Here is a 19789-nt window from a genome sequence, read left to right as displayed (position 1 = left end):
ATCCATAATTCTGTGCAGACTCGATGGGTCTTTTGTCAAGTGATCATGTAAGAAATGATATTCATTGGCAGTTTAAAAAATGGGGGCTGTGCTGAAATCACCCTGGCAATATTAAAAATCATAAGTCAGTTCATTTAGACTCCACAGGTCACCATAATATCAACGAAGCGACTGCACGACAGGTTAACGCATGTTTTGTGCATGCACTCTGACAAAAAAAAAGAATTGATATCGCAACTGTTAAACGTCAAACTGTAAACCGAAAGGCATGAGAGGCAGGGCCTTAGCGGAAATGCTGTCTACCCATTGGCTGGAGGCAACGCCAATCCGCTTGGCCCTGCCTCTTCCCCCCCGACCAGGCTCGGTTGAGGAGGAGTGCGGTTGGAGTGCGAGAGGGTCGCGGCCGCGATGATCTGACAGATGAAATAGCGAAAAGAAAGAGAAGGCGGGCGTCCTCCCACACAAAAATCATGTTCCCCAAAGGCAAAGGCACCCCGGTGCCGTCGGACGGCCAGGCACGAGAAAAGTAAGCCCCGAGACGTTTATTATATTTTTATTTTTTTTACCTCGCAAGTTGTTCCCTCTTGCTCTCTTGTTGTTCGCTGGACAGGCTAGCAAGAGGCGATTTCCTCCTACCGAGAATGGAATTGAATGAACCGCCTTGTCTGCTCGCCATTCCTTCCCCAGGCTGTATTTCTGCTGCCTTTGGCTTATTGCTTGTCTCTTGCACATCCTCAGCTGATACCGTGTGCACGTTTTGTTGAATTTGGTAGCTGTTTGTCTCGTATTTTCGGGTTATTCGGCCGAGTCTACGGAGAGGGGAAAACAATAACATCGCCTTGCTACAGTACATTGTTTTCTCTGTTGCGCTCTTGATAGGCTACGTTTTTATTTCCCTCAGCCCCATCAGTGCCGCCAGGATACTGTACCTATACAGTGAGCTGGTGGTGTTTTTGTCTCGCATCACGACACGAGACGATACTTTTCCTCCTTTCTCTCATGTAGTGGATCTTTATGAGCCTTTGGCTGGGTTACCCAGTCCCCATTTAATTGTTTGGCATAGGCAGCCATTGTTCAGAGGGCCTGTACCCGACTCCCATTCAGTGTGCCTATAGGAAATTTAACCTACTAACATTTTTTCCTGAATTGGTAATTTTGTATTGACCTAATGCCAATCAAATGTTTTCTTAACGCAGGTTGGCTCTATACGTCTATGAATATTTGTTACACATAGGAGCACAGAAGTCTGCACAGACCTTTTTATCAGAGGTAAGAGGGATTTCTAAGCACAAGTTCTGCCATAACATTGTGTCCTGAATGTCAACAATCAATATTTTCATGAATGTAAAAAATATATAGTGATAATATTTATTGTCCACGGGTGTGGAAATTTTGCCTCACAAGTTGGTTAAAATACCTCACAGTAAATCACAATCCATACAATAATGAAAACACAACAGGCACAGTGCAAACAACAATAACATGGTTCCAGTGTGAATGGTGTTTATGAATTTAGCAGAGTTATTGCATTTGGTACGAAAGAGCTTCTGTGAATGTTCTTGGTTACTGCAGCAGCTCTGTAGTGTCATCCCGAGGGCAGTTTTGTGAAGTCCTTAAAGAGGGGATGAACAGGATCAGACACAAATTTTCCACCCTGTTGTTTCACCTGCATTTAGCATGTACATCCCAGTCGTCTGCTCGTTCTCAATAATTTAACTGTCCATGTTTGTAATTCTGGATAGCCTGTTTTTATTCTTAGATCCCAGGTGCCCATACCATGTACACATATTAAAAAGTATCTTAAGTGTGTTGTGTTCTTGCAGCAAGAATAATGTGTTTTATTAGTAAATGTGTTTAATGGACACCCATGGCCAATCCTCTCTGAATTCCCCTGTCTCTAGATCCGATGGGAGAAAAACATAACACTTGGAGAACCCCCTGGATTCCTACATTCCTGGTGGTGGTAAGTGATAATGCTCTCGTCTCCCTGTAAACATGTCCTGTGGTTGTTTGTGTGGTTTAGTTTGTTGTCATTCGGTGTACTTCATGACCTGTCTTGTCCACAGTGTATTCTGGGACCTGTATTGTGCTGCACCGGAGAGACGAGAGACATGTGACCACTCCAGCGAAGCAAAAGCCTTCCATGATTACGTGAGTGGTGCTTGCATGAGAACTGTTGCACGTATCGCTATATTTTGCACCGAAGAAGATGGCAACTTCACTGTCAAGCCTTAGAAGTGGTGAAAATAAAGCATCTCTGACTTGGATTATACAATGAATAGGAATCTTGTGTTGCAGCAAAGTGCTCCTAATTTCTGTTTGTCAACACTCCAGTTCTGACCTCATCTCCCACGTTCCCCTTCAAGTGCAATACAGCTACCATACTTTGCATTTGTTGCGATCTCAGCCAAACGTTTGACGAGGTATTTTGATCATTTACCCAAATGTCTGGCTCATTTTCCCTGTTGTATAGGGGTTAGAAATATTTTCAGTGAAAGCTGGGTACCGTTGTTTTCTTGTGGATTTTTGTCTCGACATCTCACTGTTCCATGCAGCTGTCATCTTGTCCTGTCGGCAGGTCGAATGATGCACCCCATGACGAGCTTTATAGGCTTCTGGGAAAATGATGCTGACGTCAGCATATCCTGAGTCAGACCTGTCAATGTGCTCTCCTCCTCAGCTCAGGCACCCTGCCTCAGTCCCAAGAGGGAACCGGGGCCTGCTGTCTCTCCTGTAGCACTAACGAGAGTCTTTCCTGTTCGTGTCAAAATACAGTACTCACAACTTGACTTTTGACTGAAGTCTGTAACTGACTTGATGTGTAGTAGCTCAATCATATGCTGAAACTTAATGTCTGCAATTTGGTGATATAGTCCTAATGGATTTGAAACTGTAGAACAGTAGAAATGGTCTGTGTTGTTAAATTAATGAGCTGACGCTCAGGACAAGTGCATCATTCAGTGGCATATTGCTCAGCTTGTAACAGCCTTTAGTATTTGCATGCTATGGGTGTTTTGCATGTTGATAATTATGCCAGTTTGGAGATAGTAGTATTTTCATGTGCTGCTGTTATTTTCAGCTTTGAGTCAGCATTCAAAAAAGGACATCAAAAAGGATCTCATGCGGAAATCTAAACTGCTTGTTAGTGGCTTCTGCTGTTCCTATCCTTGTGTTTCTCAGACTGAGTCTGAAAAGAGTCAGGAGACGGGCATAACATGGCAGAAGTAAATAAAAAAAATACTGTTACCTATCCAAATTGTGTGCACTCAGCACAGATAAAGAAGGTTACTCGAGGTAAGGCAGGCTGCCCGGCTGACTGATCCACAGTCCATGTTGGGTGATGATGTCTCAGACAGGAAGAGGTTAAAACGGAGATGTTGGTCCTGCTCTTGGCAGATAGGGTTGTCAGGGCAACAGGCCTCCTGATCTGGCAGGTGACCTGGGAGCCAGAAGAGAGGCGAGAGCAGGGCTCTGCCCTTTCAGTAACCACATTCCTCATTATTCCAACTCATACAGACAAAAGAGTGCTGCATTTCGCTTGAGAACTGGCCTTTACGCAGATAGGTTTACAGTAATCAATGGCAATAGCTTTGATTGCCTTCGGCCCCTTATTTGTATTGGTGATATTTGTATTGTGTTATGATTGTGTCTTAAAACGCTTCCCCCAAAAAGTGAGAGTAGCACAGGTATTGTAATGCTTTATGCTTTGAAAAAGGAAAAAAAAAAGTATTTTGTCATACAAATAATTTTGTTCTTACATTTTGTCATGTTCTAAGCAAAGGTGTCAGAACTACACAAGTCACTCCCCTGCTGTATTATTATGCCAGCAAATCATTTTGTAAAATCATTTGGTAATTTCCCCCTCTATTATCAAGGGGAAATGTTCCCAGACCAGTTTTAAAAGAATAAGCTAGACAAAATAAACTGTTGGATTGTGGCCCCTTGTTTCGGCTGAGAGCATTTCCATAACACGGAAAGCATTAAGCAAATGAGGGAACAGTGAAATGTCAGTCTGGCTGTGTGCTGTGGTGTGGGGCTTTGAGAGTTTCTGTGTGGTTGGGTTTCCTCGACATCTTGTGGTTGCCCTTCGCTCTGATGTTGGCTTTCCTTGTGTTCATTTGTGGATGATGGGGGTCAGGGGTGTGTGTGTGTGTGTGTGTGTGTGTGTGTGTGTGTGTGTGTGTGTGTGTGTGTGTGTGTGTGTGTGTGTGTGTGTGCATGTCTGGTGTATGTGTGTGCATGGACAGTACAAGTCCTTGGGCCCAAGCCCTAGCCTTTGTCTCTGTGTGGGGGAGGTGACGGCTGCTCCGCTAGCCGGCAGCACTCGTAAAGCCCTGGTGTATTCACGCTGGGCCTGACGGATGCTCCCCGAGGGGCCCCGTCGCCATGGCGTCAGCGGCTGATTGATGGCTGTCATGGAGCTGAGGGGGCAGATTGGAAAGAGAAAGGGGAGTGGCAGTGTGGCATATGCCCAGCATCCACTGAGGAGGTGAGGGGAATAAAGGGGGTGGGGAGGAAGAGAGGCGTGTGAGTGACCTGCTGGAAGTAAGCAGAGAGGAAGAAAGAGAGAATGAGAGAGAGAGAGAGAGAGCATCCAGTCAGGACCCAGAGTGGGTTTTATGGTGTTGATTGATGGTTAAACATTTACAAGCTAAACATAGGGGCTGATTTCTTCCTCTGAGTGTTGGGTCCAGTGGAAGAAGTGAGGCTGTTAACGGCAGGCGAGGTGAGGAGCTGGCGGTTGGGTGGTCTGGGCTGCAGCCCTGCCCCCCTCCCCCTGCTCTCTGCACCCTCACTCCCTCTGATTCTCACCTTTTTCCCTCTTCTCTCTGTTTGTCTGTCTCTCCGTCTACCCAAGCCTTTTCACCGTTACCTCAGTCAACCACTCTGTCTCCGTCACCCTCCCCCTCCACTCTCTCTCTCTCTCTCTCTCTCTGTCTGTATTTCCCTCTCCCTCTCTCTCTCTTTGTTTTTGTAGAGGGAGCGCAAGCACATCCGCCGTCATTCTGGCCTTTTGTAACCTCCTCCAGTGATTCACGAATTCAAAGAACATTTGCTTGGCTGGAATTGCTTGTGTTCTCTTGCACGCACGCACACACACACACGCACACACACACACACACACACACACACACACACACACACACAAACAGACACACAAACAGACACACACAGCACAAGTTGAATCGGGGGTGAGATTAGACCGTCATAAAGAAGGTCCCAGGGGGAGGTTGTAAGGTAGGCCCCAGACAAGAGCCTCATAGCCCAGGGCAGGGCTGAGACATCTGCCCCCTTTCCTGTACCAGACTCTGCGGAGAGACGTGGCTCTGCCTTTCCCACACCGCAGGCAGCATCAGACTGCTCGGGACAGTCCAGTAAGCACAGCAGTGGGCTTTAATGGGACATGATAAGGATCACACACACACAACATGCCAGGGAACCCGCCATGCACGTTACTTTCAAGGCTGGCAGACAGTCCCCAAGATCAAAAGAGACTACATGGATCGTTGACAGCATGTTGTAATTTGTTAGTCAATATATTTTAATGCGGCTTTGTTTTACATCATAATTTCCCTACGCAGCAAGCAAGGGGTATTTTGGGGGTTCCTGCCGCTTCACTATGAAAGAGCCAGACAGTGTACGCATGTACTACTGTCATAACAACCTCAGCATACTATTTTTCTGTGTCCCATTGCCCTTAATTTAGGCCATATTATCAATTCATCGTATTTGCCCAAATTAAGTACTAAGGTCAGAAATGGACACTTCTCTCTCTGCTCACAGGAAGTGATGAATTGAAGCCAAAATACAAACTGTCTCTTAAAAAGCAGCCACTGAGCTCTTCATCCAGAGACTCACCAGCGTTAGATCTTATGACTCTAATGCCCATTTGATAGAAAGTGATTATAGACTGGCACGGCTGGTAAATATGAGCATGCTGCATGCAGCTTCCCGGTCTCACAATAAATGGTTTCTATGTACTGAAGCTAAAAAAATTTTCAAATGGTTATCTCCTGCCTCTATTTAGAGTCGCCAGTGTTCAAAGTTGCCGTGTGCTGATTTAACATAGAAACAATATCCATTAATTTGCTCGAGATAAGCGTCACATCTTTCACGCTGTGGGCCCACAAGTTGTCTGTGAGTAAACTGCGTACCCCCGTTTGAAATTATTTTACCCCTTTAACCATAATATGAAAAGATAATTTGGTTTGTGTTAATCGTGTTTAGATAACACACCTGAATGCTGACAAGTACATTAAACATTATGAGATTAAAAACATAGTGTTAAAATAATGACTCAAATGTTTTGGTTTTAATATAACCGTTTCTAATGAATAAATTTATGGTGAAATTAAACTATTTCTTATTTTGTTGAGGACACCCTGGAGGCCCCTCGGGGTCTCCTGGGGTCCATGGATTCCAGTTTGCTAAGAACTTCCCTAGAATATCACTCATGACGTTAGACTGTTGTTAGTGCTCCCCTGTATCATAAAGTTAAATGTTGAAGAAAGATAGCTGAGAAATCATAGACTTCACTGCCACAAAATGCCTCGTTAATGTGAACACATGAGTCTGCTACATCTGCTTTTGAAGTTTCTTTCTTGGAAGTTTCATCTTAGAGATTTGACAAGGTCTCAATAAACACAGAGACGTTATGTTTAAGGCAAGAACTCATGAGGTAAAGTAAAGGGAAAAGCACTTTAGAACAACTCAGGCTCACCCAGGTTTAACACGATTTTGTAGTGATCCCTAAGAAACAGGCTGCAAATGTAGTGTTTGTGAGGGTATCAAAACCATAGATAACATCCATTTATACACTGATGCGGTGTTGTTTTTAAGGGGTTTGTGTTCAGTCTGGGCCATAAGTTGATCCACATAATGTGAGATGTTTGAGTTTTGTATTGTAATTTATCAGGATAATTTGGGGAGCATATCTTTGATTCTTAACATACCACAGATTTGTAGTTTGGTGCAAAACTGCTATGGATTTGGAATGTTTTGTAAAAATGTGGTTGTTTAGCATTACTGAAGGTGCCTCCACGTGAGTTATTTGGATCATCTCTTGCTTTTAAGTGACTTTTACACCATTGTATGACATCGGACAGTGAAGCCGTACATCACTGACTGTATGTGTGTGTGTGTGTGTGTGTGTGTGTGTGTGTGTGTGTGTTTCCGTGTGTTTCCCAGTGGTGGTTGGGCCTGATGAGACATGGCTTTTCCCTGTGGCCTCACTTCTCTCCCTGCTGTGGTATTTCACAGTGGCCCTGCAGCGGCAGCTAGAGCAGATATAATTAGGGAGGGTGCAGTCGATACCAGGGAGTGTGTTGGCTATTGACCAGTGATGACTACGGAGCTCTGGACAGAGACTAGAAGTGTTAAATGAATGCATACGTGTGTGTGTGCTGGTGCGTCCATCCATGCGGTGATCACTCTGTGCTTGTGTGTACAATACAGCGCGTGAGTGAGCCACATATGTACAAACGCAGGACTAAACAACCTCCTGTTGTTGTGTAGCTCGCCTCTGGAAGACAATCCCCACAGCTCCTGGAGCTCTGAAGACATTAGCTCATCTCAGATTGCTTCAGCTACAGGAAAGAAAAACTCAAGTCAGTTAAGAGCGTGTGACCGAAGCAAATGGCACATTAGTGAATTAGGCCTGCGGTTTGAGCAGGAAATCGGCCCTGTGAGCCCCTGCTGTGCAGCAGCACTTTGGAGCCACTGACTCGGTGAATCCCACTGAGGCTTATCTGATCCAGTAGGTCCTGGATCAGCAGGGCTCGGCAGCCCCAAATAACGGGGGTCTATTAGATTCCTCAGATGTGTTCTTGCTTTGGTCGGCTTTGCCATGAGCCTTGGTCGTGAAGGATGTCTGATAGGTAAAGTTTCCATCACCTGAAATGGTTAATGGTGGGCTAGGGCTGTACCTGACTCACAGTTTCCAGAGTTGAGTGACAGCTGGCCTTACCGTTTGATGAATTGAGACCCACCCACCCCCACTACTTTGCTCTGATGGTGTACAGTATCTGTTTGGCTGCCTTGGTTAGAAGTCCTCATTTTTCCTCCACCAACTCAGTGGGTGGCATCAGCTTTTGTTTGGTACTGTAGGTATGTCTTGATTTCACACACACTTGCATGTTACATGTTTTCATGTTGATTGTGAGTAGCCTCAGCGCTCTCCCCCGCAATTCTCTAGTTAATTAAACCAATTAATTGCACCTCTACCAGTTCTAAAGGATAGTCCACTCTCTATTGCAATATATTCCTGGAGCATTTTTAAGAGACTATATCTTGTTTTTTCATTTTGAAATGCCCTATACAAAAAAAAAAACAAAAACATACAACTCCTTGCCTTCTGGACCTTCTGAGTCAAATGCAGAATCTATGACTGATGATTTCACTCTTTGACTCTCAGGGGGCAGCCCTGTGTTGTGCACACCAGGGTTGTACCTTTGTGTTTCATTTTGTTTTGTCAAAAAAGGTGAAAAAATACCAGGGACATCTTTTGCTGTGTGCAAGGTTTCAGTGTTGGTGGTTTGTCTGCTCTTTCTTTTCAGAGTGCGGCAGCAGCCCCCAGTCCTGTGATGGGAGGGATGCCCCCTGGCGATGGCATGCCAGGAGGACCCATGCCACCTGGCTTTTTCCAGGTCAGTCCTCCACCACATTATCTTTGTCTTCATACTAGTTAATCCTAAATTGACTCCGACTCCCCCCATGCACTTGTGGTGGTCATCTGTGAGGATTTGAGCGGTGCAGTCCAGTATGCTCACATATGATGGTGTTTTGACCACATGGTTTTTAAACTACCCATTACACCAAATGCAAGTGAGAAAGGGTTTTTGGGTGTATTTTGGATGGGAAAACTGTATGGGCCAAGTATGCATATTGCTTTGCAATACCCTGCTTTCATGTCTCACCTATCCTTTTTTCTGTTTTTGTTGCTGTGCTGCTGCAGTCTTCACTTCAATAAATGCCTGCCAGGCTTTCATATGTATACTGGAGCTGCAGTTCTCTGTATTGGTGTCTGTACTGCTTTGCCTTTTGCTTTGCTCCACTTTTTGTTTGGTGAGTTTGTTGTAAACATCATAGACGATCTGTCTGCCTGGGCCCCTCCAGTGTAGTAAACAGGCAGGCGTGGCCTGGCCTGGCCATTTTCCCTAATGGAGAAATCGAAAGGTGCAGCACCCACTGTAAATCAATATCTCAGGAGGATAAACTCTTGGCAGGCAACTGTGTGGAACCGGCTATAAGAGGTGACATAAAATTGCAATGTTGCTCTGCCTCCCTCTGACCAAACTCTGCACTTATTATCCACCAACTGATGATGAACTAGAAGCCGCAAGGCAGTGACTCATTAAACGATCATGTTAATATGAGGAGGGCCAATCTGACGGTAAACGTGTTTCACTCACTTTCTCGCTGATGCAGGAGCACACGTACGCACACACGCGTATACACATATATTCTGTACCAGAATCTATTGGAGTAGTCTCAATTAGGCCCCTCACTCTCTGTCAGATCAGCAACATTAGTGACACAGTGCCGGTGTTTAGGGATGTTGTAAAGCTAATTGCATAGAGCTTAATTGATGCTGTTAATTTGGGGGAAATTAGCAGTGATGACATGCTGCACGCAGCAGGCTTCTTAATGCCGTGACTGACAGGCAAAAGAGCACACATCTTCTCCATCTCTCTGTCTCCCATCTCTCATTCAAGGCTGTCATTCGCTTGCTCCTCTCTGCTCTCTCTTGCTTTCTGTGTCTCAAATGAGAAAAGCATATTTACCTTCTCTTATTTATTTATCTATTTATTTATTTATTTTATTAATTTATTTAAGGTCTTGCTTTTTGTTTTGCACCATACTTGTGTTCTGGCACATTCCAACTGTCCTCTGCCCTGCAGTAACCCAGCTTCTCCCTCCGCCCCCCTTTTTGTCACTGGCTCCCTCTTCCTCTCACCCTCTTTTCTCTCTCTCCCTTCCTACCTCTTTCCTATTTTGTGCGACGCCACAGGGTCCTCCTGGTCCCCAGGGCTCTCCTCACCCTCAGCCTCCTCCCCCTAACAGTATGATGGGACCCCACAGTCAGGTAACACTCCCTCTCGCTCTCTCTTTCTGGCTGTCTCTGGCTCTCGTGTCTCTGTTTTGCTCTCTGCTGTCATTGGGGAACACTGGTTCTCAGTGCTGATGCTTCATGCTTTGGCATTCGTCTCAGCTTGACGCTTTATGCAGCTTTGGATAATCACACACAAGGATACACATTAATGCAGTATTGTACTTTGTTCAGATGCATATTCTTTTTGAAAATCTAATTGAGTGATTGTACATCTTGTGTAGTCCTTCATGTCACCTCGCTTCGCTGGAGGCCCGAGAGGTCCCCCGATCAGGATGGGCAACCAGGTAGAGTACAAAAACACACACCAGGCATGCTTAACACACACTCATTCATTCGGAATCCGTAGCACTTAGTTAAAACTACAATTCCATAATTTCTTTGTTTAACAGCATTCCTATTTTTACCCCTTTAGCCTCCAGGTGGAGGGCCAGGTCCTCATCCCATGCTGCCCAACATGGACCCCACACGACCACAAGGTGAGAATCAGCCATGGAGAACGAATGAGATTATCCACCGGAATTCCATAATCTGAAATCACGGAATTAATCATGCAATCTGCCTTTGTCCCTTGCTCTTTCCAGGCCATCCTAACTTGGGGCCGATGCAGAGAATGAGTGGCCCGCGAGGCATGGGGCCCATGGGACCCGGCCCTCAGGTAGCCTTCTCCTCCCATGATGCATTTGTCACCGATGCTTTCATGATCCATTCGCTGTTGGTCGTTACTGGAGTAGTTTCTGTGATCAGGGGACTGATGCAGATTTTATGCCAACCAAATCTATACCAAAGTTGTAGTTTGTCAAAAAAAAAAAAAAAAGCTGGGATACATTGATTTTTAAATACAATTCTTACCTAAGATGTGAAGGCTGTAAATTCATTATTTATTTATTTTTGATCATATTCTGTAGACAGTTACTATTTTGATAAGTGGCACTACTGATTTTTGGTTGTTTTCTCAGAACTTTGGTGGTGGGATGAGACCTCCACATAACGCTATGGGTCCCGGTATGCCAGGAGTGAACATGTGAGCCTAAATATTCTTTTCCTCTTCTTTTTCTTTTTTTTTTTTTTTAAAGAAATATGCATATATTCTCATTCAAGTATTTAGATTTAAATGCATACAATCCATTATTCTTTCTATCTAGGGGCCCAGGGACTGGTCGGCCATGGCCCAATCCCAACAATGCCAACTCTGTGAGTCCTGTTATTTCCTTACACACACACACACACACACACACACACACACACACACACACACACACACACACACACACACACACACACACACACACACACACACACACAGGCACACACATTCAGCCAGAGCAATGTTGGTTCAGATTGCAGCCAAATCTGTGCTCAGTCAGAGCCGTAGAGGTCTAATGCGTTCCAGGGTTCTAGTCTGGGATGTAATTGTAGTATTATGTGTCCTGGTTTCCACAGACGAATAGACAGACAGGCATGATGGTATTAGAGGGATGATCAAATGATGAATGATGACGTTTTGAGGTATGGCAAGGGTTTGCATTCCCATTCCTGGTCTGTAATGTTTCTGTTTTTGGTTTCAGATGCCTTACTCATCACCCTCTCCCGGTGCATACGGGGTAAGAATTTATCCTGACATCTAAGCCGGCAAATAATATAGACATTTAACACAGAAAATGATAATTTCTCATACTGTCTTGGTTAAGTGAGTATTCTCTCATAAATTTCTAATGTGTCCTCATTTGCCTCTCTAAAGGGAGCGTCTGGAGGAGGGGGACCCCCAGGAACTCCCATCATGCCCAGCCCTGCAGGTTAGTTCTCCCATGCCATGAGTTGTTTATCACCACGTCCTCAAACACTGTCTAATACTGATTCTGTGTATCATTGCATCGTTTACATTTCCAGACTCCAACAACTCTGGTGATAACTTGTACACCATGATCAACACTGGACCTGGTAACCGAAATAATGTAAGTCTCAACTGCTTCCTCTTTCCTCCTTAACTGTGTCTTTGGAACTCAAGGTTTATTTTCTGTTGCTTTAACCAAGATTGTGTGTGTGTGTGTGTGTGTCTGTACTGCTCAACTACTTGGGTACATTCAAAAGGAAATTATTAGGATTTTGCACATACTAGTTGTCAAAATTGTTGTTTTAAGGTCATCAAGGAATGAGAAGTTACTTTTTCACCTTGTTTACTTTGTGTGTAAGGAATCTCATCTACCAGCCTGAGTCAAGGTGCAGCCATGTCAATGAGCCACATTTCCATGATTTTTCACTTTATTATTCTGTGTCATAATGTAGATCGTTTTAAACAAAATTCCACAAAATTTGAGCGTTTATCCCCCTCATGCTTTCATTTCAAAATCTCACTACTAAAGGGGGTTTTAATGCTAACTTCATGGCGACCGGTCGGTGTACTTAAAAATCCCAATAAATAAATTCCAGTTTATGCTCTTCTCATCATACAAAACTGTTCTCTCCCCGAGGGACACAGTTATCCCATTCCACTTCGGAATGATCCCTGCTCCCATTTTGTCCCGCCCCAACATCCTGTTTCAACTGGAAATTCAGGGAAACATGCAAGCAAGATGCTCTCAAAATGCCATTTCTTTGTGACTCAGCAACAAGTCGCCTATTCATTGCTCTTATTGCTTGAAATACATAAAGAGTGACTAAATGAATCTTGCTAATAACTATAGAGTTCACACTGTATATCCACCGTGTTGTGTCGACGTGGTAAGTGATCCCATGCTGTCTTGTTTCCCCTCCAGTTCCCCATGGGCCCTGGCTCTGACGGACCCCTGGGGGCCATGGCTGGGATGGAGCCACACCACATGAATGGATCACTAGGTAACACCCCGCGCTGCCACACACACCATCACTGATAAACACACCATGGAAATGTTGCCGTTGCACTCGCGCACATTAATGGTTTTGAGATCGTATCTTTTTCCATCAAGTCAGGCCATATTTCAGTAATGGCCAACGGAACATTTTTCAAATACAGTTACAGTATAAAAATAACTTTGCTGTGGTCATGGAATGTAAACATGTTTGTTTCACCCACAGGCTCTGGTGATATGGATGGACTGAACAAGGTAAATGCTCTAGTCATGCAAAGATTATTGCAAATATTTGCCTTTTTTAAGAGTTTAATCTTGGATAAAGCAAAATGTTACACAATGATTTAAAAAAAAAAAAAAAAGACATTGTGCTTTCTTTCTCCCCAGAATTCCCCAAACAATTTAAGTGGCATTAGCAATCCTCCCGGGACCCCGAGGGATGACGGGGAGCTGAGTGGAAACTTCCTCCACTCCTTTCAGAGCGAGAATGTAAGTCCCCCTTCTTGACAATGCCTCTCCTCGGCGAACTGTCAGACGTCAGTGGAAAAGAGGATTGTTGACTGTAATAGGGCTTTGATGAAGCCAGAGGTAGAGCGCTATTGACCGCATAGTAAAGCCACAGTCACAGCACATTAGCATCATCGACTCCAGTGGCACTGTGGAGAGAGGCCGGGCGTTTGACCAAGGAGCACTTGCTCGCAGTGAAGAGTGTTTGGATATGTGTGTGTGTGTCAAGTGTGTTTTAACCTCCTCCTCTCTGTGCCTCCGCAGTACTCCCCCACCATGACGATGAGCGTGTGACCCTGCCCACCCCCCTCTCCATAATTTGCCATCATTCCGAGGATCTGAACTCAGTATAGGACACGGCCAAACACATCAGCACCGAATCAGGGACAGGCGCCATTTTGGTTCCACGCAAACGCCAGAATGCTGATCGGAGAAAAACAAAATGGCTGGCGACTACTGCTCCTTGCTCAAAATGAAGGACAATTTCTCCATTCATCACAACCCTAAGTGTGACGAAACCAGCTACTGAAATGCATACATGACACGTTTTAAGTTCTTTGCAGAGCCCCAGCCCCCCCATCCCCACCCCTCCCACCACCACCACCACCCCTCCCCTCCCCAAAGCAAAGAAAAAATGGTCGAAGTTTACCTCTTGTACTTTTTAATTATTGCTTTGTGGTGCAAGATGTGCAGAAAATGTCGCCGCTTTTGTCACTTAAAACACTGGAGAGTGTGCATATGCATTGTGAACTAGGAAAAAAACTCTTGTCTTGTCATTTTACTTCTAGCCACGCATACTGTGTCACAAACGTCAGTTGACACAGGACTCCGAATTTGCCTTTTTTTCCCCTCTGTGGCCACCCTTATGAATTATGTACTACTCTTGCCATTGCCCACCCCACTATTTAAAGAGGTTTTTAAGGGGGAAACGATGTGAAAGGATGTGGCTTTTATCGTGACGACCTTTCACAGTTTGTAAGTGCTCAGATGGTTTTTAAAATGTCAGATTTGATCCCGTTCGATCAGTTTCGGTCTCTTATTGTAGAGAGCAATGCTACACTCTGCACTCTTTCGCTGTTCCTTTTCGTTTAAACGGCCGGAGTGCTGTTCTGTTCTGTCAAGGGAAACCAAACTTCGGCATAAGAAGTGAGTGCATGAATGCTGAGAATCTGTGTACAACATACTACCTAGTGCTGCTCTTCTCTATGTGGACACCTGCTTTAAGACGTGGTGTATATCTCTTTACCTGCCTGTGCTTAACACTCTGTGCTCTTCATCGTCGTAGCCTTCTGTGTTCTTTCCAATTTGGTTGATTATGATGAAAACGGCTATGAATGAGTTGCCCATTGTAATCTCTCATGCATATTGGACGTTCATATTTCTCTCCCATATCATTGGTTGTTCCCTTGGCCCCCAGCTCCTCCCCTACCCCCCCATTTTTTTTATATTTTGATACAATCTTTGACTACGTATATTGCCCCAGTTATTCAGAGTTAGTCAAAGCTTTCTAAACTGATTCTAGTAGGCATTATTATAAACTTAGCAGCAGTCTTGTAAATGTGATGAGAATTTTGTTTCATTTTTTTTTTTCCTGTGAGCATTAAGCATTATACACATCTGTCCTATGTTGCCTTTATTTGCTGATATTTTTTTATTTCAAATTGAGGAAAGATTGCTTGTTAATATAATTTTACAATAACTTAATCACTTGTCGTGTGTCTTCCTTTAACTGAAGAATCTGAAGAACTGAAGAAGTTTTAAACACTGTCAAATAATTATCTCTGCACAAGGGTGTGACCGATAAGGGCTTTTTAAGGCCTCCAATGAGTCTGCATGTAAAAATTGGCCTGCAAAAAAAGTAAATCACCTTTTTAATGAATTAACAAAATGAACAAAAAAATTGCACAGGCAAAATAAGAGCTAGACAATAATCTGTATCATACAGGTGAGGGAAGACATGGACATGCTAATATATGATAAAAGAAAGGCATTTACTGGCCTGATATATTGGTCTAACCCGATTATGTAGACGTATGTAAAAAATGCCATGCTCCTCATAGCTTTTTAATGTAAAAGTCCACAAAGGATCTGTCCTACCACTTTTTTTTTTTTTTTAAACTCACAGCCCAGAACAGACACTAACAGCACAGGAGGTGTGGCTGCACTGGTCCCACAGGCAGTAGTACCACACACACCAGTCAGCCTGCAGCGGGCAGGACATCAGCAGACCCCTGGTCTCTTCAAACAGTGCCATGACCGGGGCTCAACTGCAGAGGGCATTGTAGACCACCAGCCTCCTGACCGGACGAGAGGAAGTCCTGGAGCACGAGGGAAACGCTCTGCAGGCTGGGCCAAAGCTGCAGGGATGTGACACAGTGGAGGTGGAGAAGATGTTCCAGGTGTCATGCTGAAGTGACAATAAAGACCTGAACACATCACACATTTGCTGAATCAAACGTGGACACACCTGCGGACCTCGTCACTCACCTTGCCCCTCTGTCTCACTGTGGAGACTCTCACCTCTCTGCCTGTGGTCTGCTTGCTCTCCTTGGATTTGTCCATGTCTGAACTAGAGTGAGCTATTTAGTTGCTACTCAAGTAGAAGTACGGTTACTTTCCTGATACTTTACTTTAGCAGAAGTAGTAGAACTGCTGCAAAAATCTGCTAAAGTAAAATGTAAAATGTGCCCTGAGTTACTAAGTTAGTTTTTCATTGTGCAGCTTTTATTGGAAATTTGGAAATGAGAAAAAATGCACCCAGAGAAAAACCAGATTCCTTGTCTCATCTTTGCTGACTGAGCTTTTATTGTGAAAAGTTCGACAATCTGTCATTGTTCATTTGTTCTCTGTAATCATGTGATTTAAAATGCAGTGAAGCACAAAACTCAAGCAAAAAAACAAAGTAAAAGTCAAATTACTGAAATTACTTTAGTTACTTTTACCTCTGTTGAGGTTTAATCACTCTGATTCTGTGCATAATATTAAGTCATGCCAAAATGCAGTATTCGCATCACAGATGTACAACAGATCTGATAAATGTTATTTAAAACACAAATCTGTCAAAAGCAGCCAATAACAGGGTTTATGATGTATATCATGCCTGGATTTTACAATGCAAAATATGCTTCACCTTCCACTGCACATGACAGCATTCCCTTGGTGAGAGGAATCTTACCTTTTTTACAGTGATGTCTGCTCTGTGTTGGTGTGGTTGTGGTGAGTCAGCCCTCAACTCCACCCCTCCATCTCTGAGTGGGCGGCCAGGATGCCCGCCTGAGTAAAGCCTCTGTCACTGTGACACACCACTCGTGGCAAACCATGAACGATCACAAACCGTCTTTTTAGCAGATTTGATAGAGCTGTGTGTGTTTTGTTTAGTCAGCAGCTTGATTTAGGCTTGGCCCCTCATCCCACTGGGCTTTTACATTAGTTTTCAGATGATGAATGTTGGTTTTTGCTTATGTTGGTTCTTGAATGCTGTCCTTTCCTTGGCTAGATCTCTTGGGGAAGAAAGAGATTGTTAATCTCAAAGGGACAAGCTGTCAAAACAAAAGTAATGGGATGCCCTCCATGCAGCCAACATTGCAGGCCTTGACACCTATTAGCTCATGTCACCATGAAATGTCCTCCACTTATGATAGATGAGGTGTTTCTTGCATGGATTTTGGTCAGAATAAGTCTTATTGATCATTTTTGTAATGCATATTTTTTCAAAACAATTGCAAAGAATTTTATTTTCAAAGGGTTAAACAACAACAGCAAGGGAAATCAGACTTGAAAGACAGTTACAATGAGCTGTAAGACGGTTTTAAACCTCTGAGCTCACAAGTGAGATTTTCATTTAAACTGACTCTGACATTTAAAATAAATCCCCCTTTTTCAATAAAATTTACTCTTAAAACATTGCTTTTTTGGCCTGCAAAAATTGGATTATTATTGCTATTATGTTTTTCATTCATTTATACTGTTTGTCAGAAAGCACAAACTCACCAGTTCTAAAAAGATTTTATTAATTTTGCATACATATTTTTTGCATTTTCAGATGTTTAAAGTTATTTAATATTTTATGCTTTTTTGCTTTTGTCATGTAAAAATGTCTTTTAAGAAAGATGTTTTTTTTAAATATTTTAATTTTTAGTTTGGGGAGTGATTTTTTTTTTTTTTGTTAAATATAACAAAAATCTAGGCTCTCCAACAAAAACAGTAGTGTCATCATAGGCCAACATAACAAATTTTAAAACTTCTTAAAGGGACATTTGTTCAGCCTGTGCAAGGGCTCCTGGTGTTCAGAGGGTTAAAGGTGAAACATATTCATGCAGCAGGTTAACTCCCTCAGCCTTGATGGCATGTGAGGCCTGTGAGCCTGCTTCTTGTTTCCATCAGACTCCAGGTGGAGGAGCTCGACTTCACGTTGCCCTCTGGTGGGCTCGTGCGTGCTCTTCTACGCTCGTGCGGACAGACCTATGGCCCAGATGCGTTATTTACACTCCCAAAGCGACGGAACACGCAGTCCATACTGGCTTGGAGTTGAGTGTGATTCAGACGTGAGCTTACACAAGCTGCGGCTGGGAGGATCTGACGGCGGACTGGTTCCTGTCGAACAAGAGGAAATACGGCTGAGCTGCTGGCCCATCTCCACAGGATGTGGCCTGGCTGGGCAGGAGCCAGAGCAGCTCTTCCACTTCAGGGCCACGTACTGAATGTTATGAAAGTTGTAGCAACAAAAAACAGTTTTGTTCACTGCCATACATAAGTAGCTGATTTGTAACCATGAATATAACTCTGATATTTTTTACAGGCTCATTTGCTTTGTGGTGATATGCAATATGACCCTCTTTACAGGGTTTATAAGTCACCTTCGAACAAATCAGACAAGTCATGGCCCACATTACTACTGGCACTGTTCTGTCAGACTGGTGCTTCTCTTGTTATTGCAAGTGCAAATATTATAGGCGAAGTTAATAAAACATTGTAATCTTCTGAGCAGGTTATTGGTTTATGGAGGCTTGCTGGAAAGGAAAGGCAGAGAACTGCGATGTAGATGACAGGAGTGCCAAAACATGAACATCACTGCTGGTGTGAAACAACTGGTGTCAAATTATTCCTCCACTGAGGGGATTTTATTCTCTCTGACTGCTGCAGCCTGTGGCATCCTTTCCCATTACTGAACTTTCTTTCTTTCTTTTTTTTTTTTTTACCACTTGTGCAAGCCTACATCTGGAAACCAAGCCACAAATCTCACCGCCTTTGATGAAATATTAAAGAGACAAAGGTCTTAATACACTGACATAATACTTTGGGGAAACTTTCAAGAGAAAGAAGAGACAGAGTCAGCTTTCGGGTGAGCGCGGCATGTTTTGTGGGTCGTGAGGGTGAGATAGCTTTGCCTGAGACACTGAGAACCTATTTCAAAATGTATCAGCACAAGATTGTTACCAAATATCTCAATTGTGGATAAATACTGTGTACAAGGTTAAGCCAGTTAAGTATTAACTCCCATCAAGGCGTCATTGCCATACTCTAGGACCCACATGTATATATTTGCGGTAAAAGATTAATTGAACTTGTCGTAACCCACGCAACTATGCCATTTATCAATTGCAGACAGTACAGCAAACAACAAGCGCTACATCCCCATGGGGTGGGGGGTGGGGTGTATGTGTGTGTCAGCACAAAAGGCCTGCAGTGATTTCCCCTCAAGAACCATGATGTTAAAATGAAGACCTCTGAGGCTTTGCTGGTGGTCTTATTCTGTTCAAATTGGACAGAAAGACAGAGTAGAGGTGCACGGCAAGGCTGCTTCTATTGCACCAAAACTTCTGGTTTGATCATTTTAAGGTAAAAATGATCATCTCACAGATGTTCTGAAGGGGAATCAAACTGTGGTGAGAACCGTCTCGCTGTGTTGGCTTGCAGTGGCTGGTCGATCATGGGAAACACTGTGATCAGCATCAACGTCTGAAAATAATTGCTCAGCCGCTTGTTGACCAGCATCATCATGGTGCAAAACACCGTAACATTTAGAGTCAAATCAAAAATTACTGCTACCTTTCATGAAAATGAACAAAAATAAAATAGAATAAAATAAATACAACATGTAATGAATCAAAGTATTTCTGCTCAAAACAGAAAATATTTTACTGGTTTTCCAAATATTTTTGAGAAAACTACTAAAAAAAAAAAAAAAAAAAAAAAAAAAGCAATGTGCCCAGCAAAATGATTAATATTATTTTAGTATTATTATTATTATTATTATTTTTTTTTTTTATTGATATCTGTCTTTGGACACTATATTACTGCCTTTCATATCCTGTTTCACTGTGGTAGAAATATGATCGGCTCATGT

General features: G+C 43.4%; 1 protein-coding gene across 2 annotated transcripts; it reads left to right on the top strand.

Annotated features, from left to right (window-relative positions):
• Nucleotides 1-366: 366 nt before the first annotated feature.
• ssbp3b (single stranded DNA binding protein 3b) lies at nt 367-15147 on the top strand. Of its 2 annotated transcripts, XM_030050093.1 has the most exons (18): nt 471-526; nt 1197-1269; nt 1902-1963; nt 2067-2151; nt 8556-8645; nt 10010-10084; nt 10333-10395; nt 10524-10587; nt 10693-10766; nt 11068-11132; nt 11254-11302; nt 11677-11712; nt 11850-11904; nt 11999-12063; nt 12865-12943; nt 13163-13191; nt 13324-13425; nt 13708-15147. In XM_030050093.1, exons 1-18 carry the CDS (start codon nt 471-473, stop codon nt 13735-13737), a joined length of 1152 nt encoding a protein of 383 aa, XP_029905953.1. In that variant the 3' UTR covers nt 13738-15147. The 2 variants fall into 2 exon arrangements, with proteins under 2 accessions (XP_029905955.1, XP_029905953.1); XM_030050095.1 differs by lacking the exon at nt 10010-10084 and having other exon boundaries at nt 367-526.
• Nucleotides 15148-19789: the final 4642 nt, after the last annotated feature.

This window comes from Myripristis murdjan, chromosome 4 (genome assembly GCF_902150065.1).
Source record: "Myripristis murdjan chromosome 4, fMyrMur1.1, whole genome shotgun sequence".
Lineage (NCBI taxonomy): Eukaryota > Metazoa > Chordata > Actinopteri > Holocentriformes > Holocentridae > Myripristis > Myripristis murdjan.
Note: the sequence above shows the minus strand (reverse complement) of the source record. Positions and strands in the feature narration are given on the sequence as shown.

Excerpts from the sequence above, each read along its gene's own strand:
- ssbp3b (XM_030050093.1), top strand. The coding sequence starts at position 471 with ATGTTCCCCAAAGGCAAAGGCACCCCGGTGCCGTCGGACGGCCAGGCA. Across the intron at positions 1,964-2,066 it reads TTCCTACATTCCTGGTGGTG|TGTATTCTGGGACCTGTATT; the intron begins GTAAGTGATAAT and ends TCTTGTCCACAG. Across the intron at positions 8,646-10,009 it reads TGCCACCTGGCTTTTTCCAG|GGTCCTCCTGGTCCCCAGGG; the intron begins GTCAGTCCTCCA and ends GCGACGCCACAG.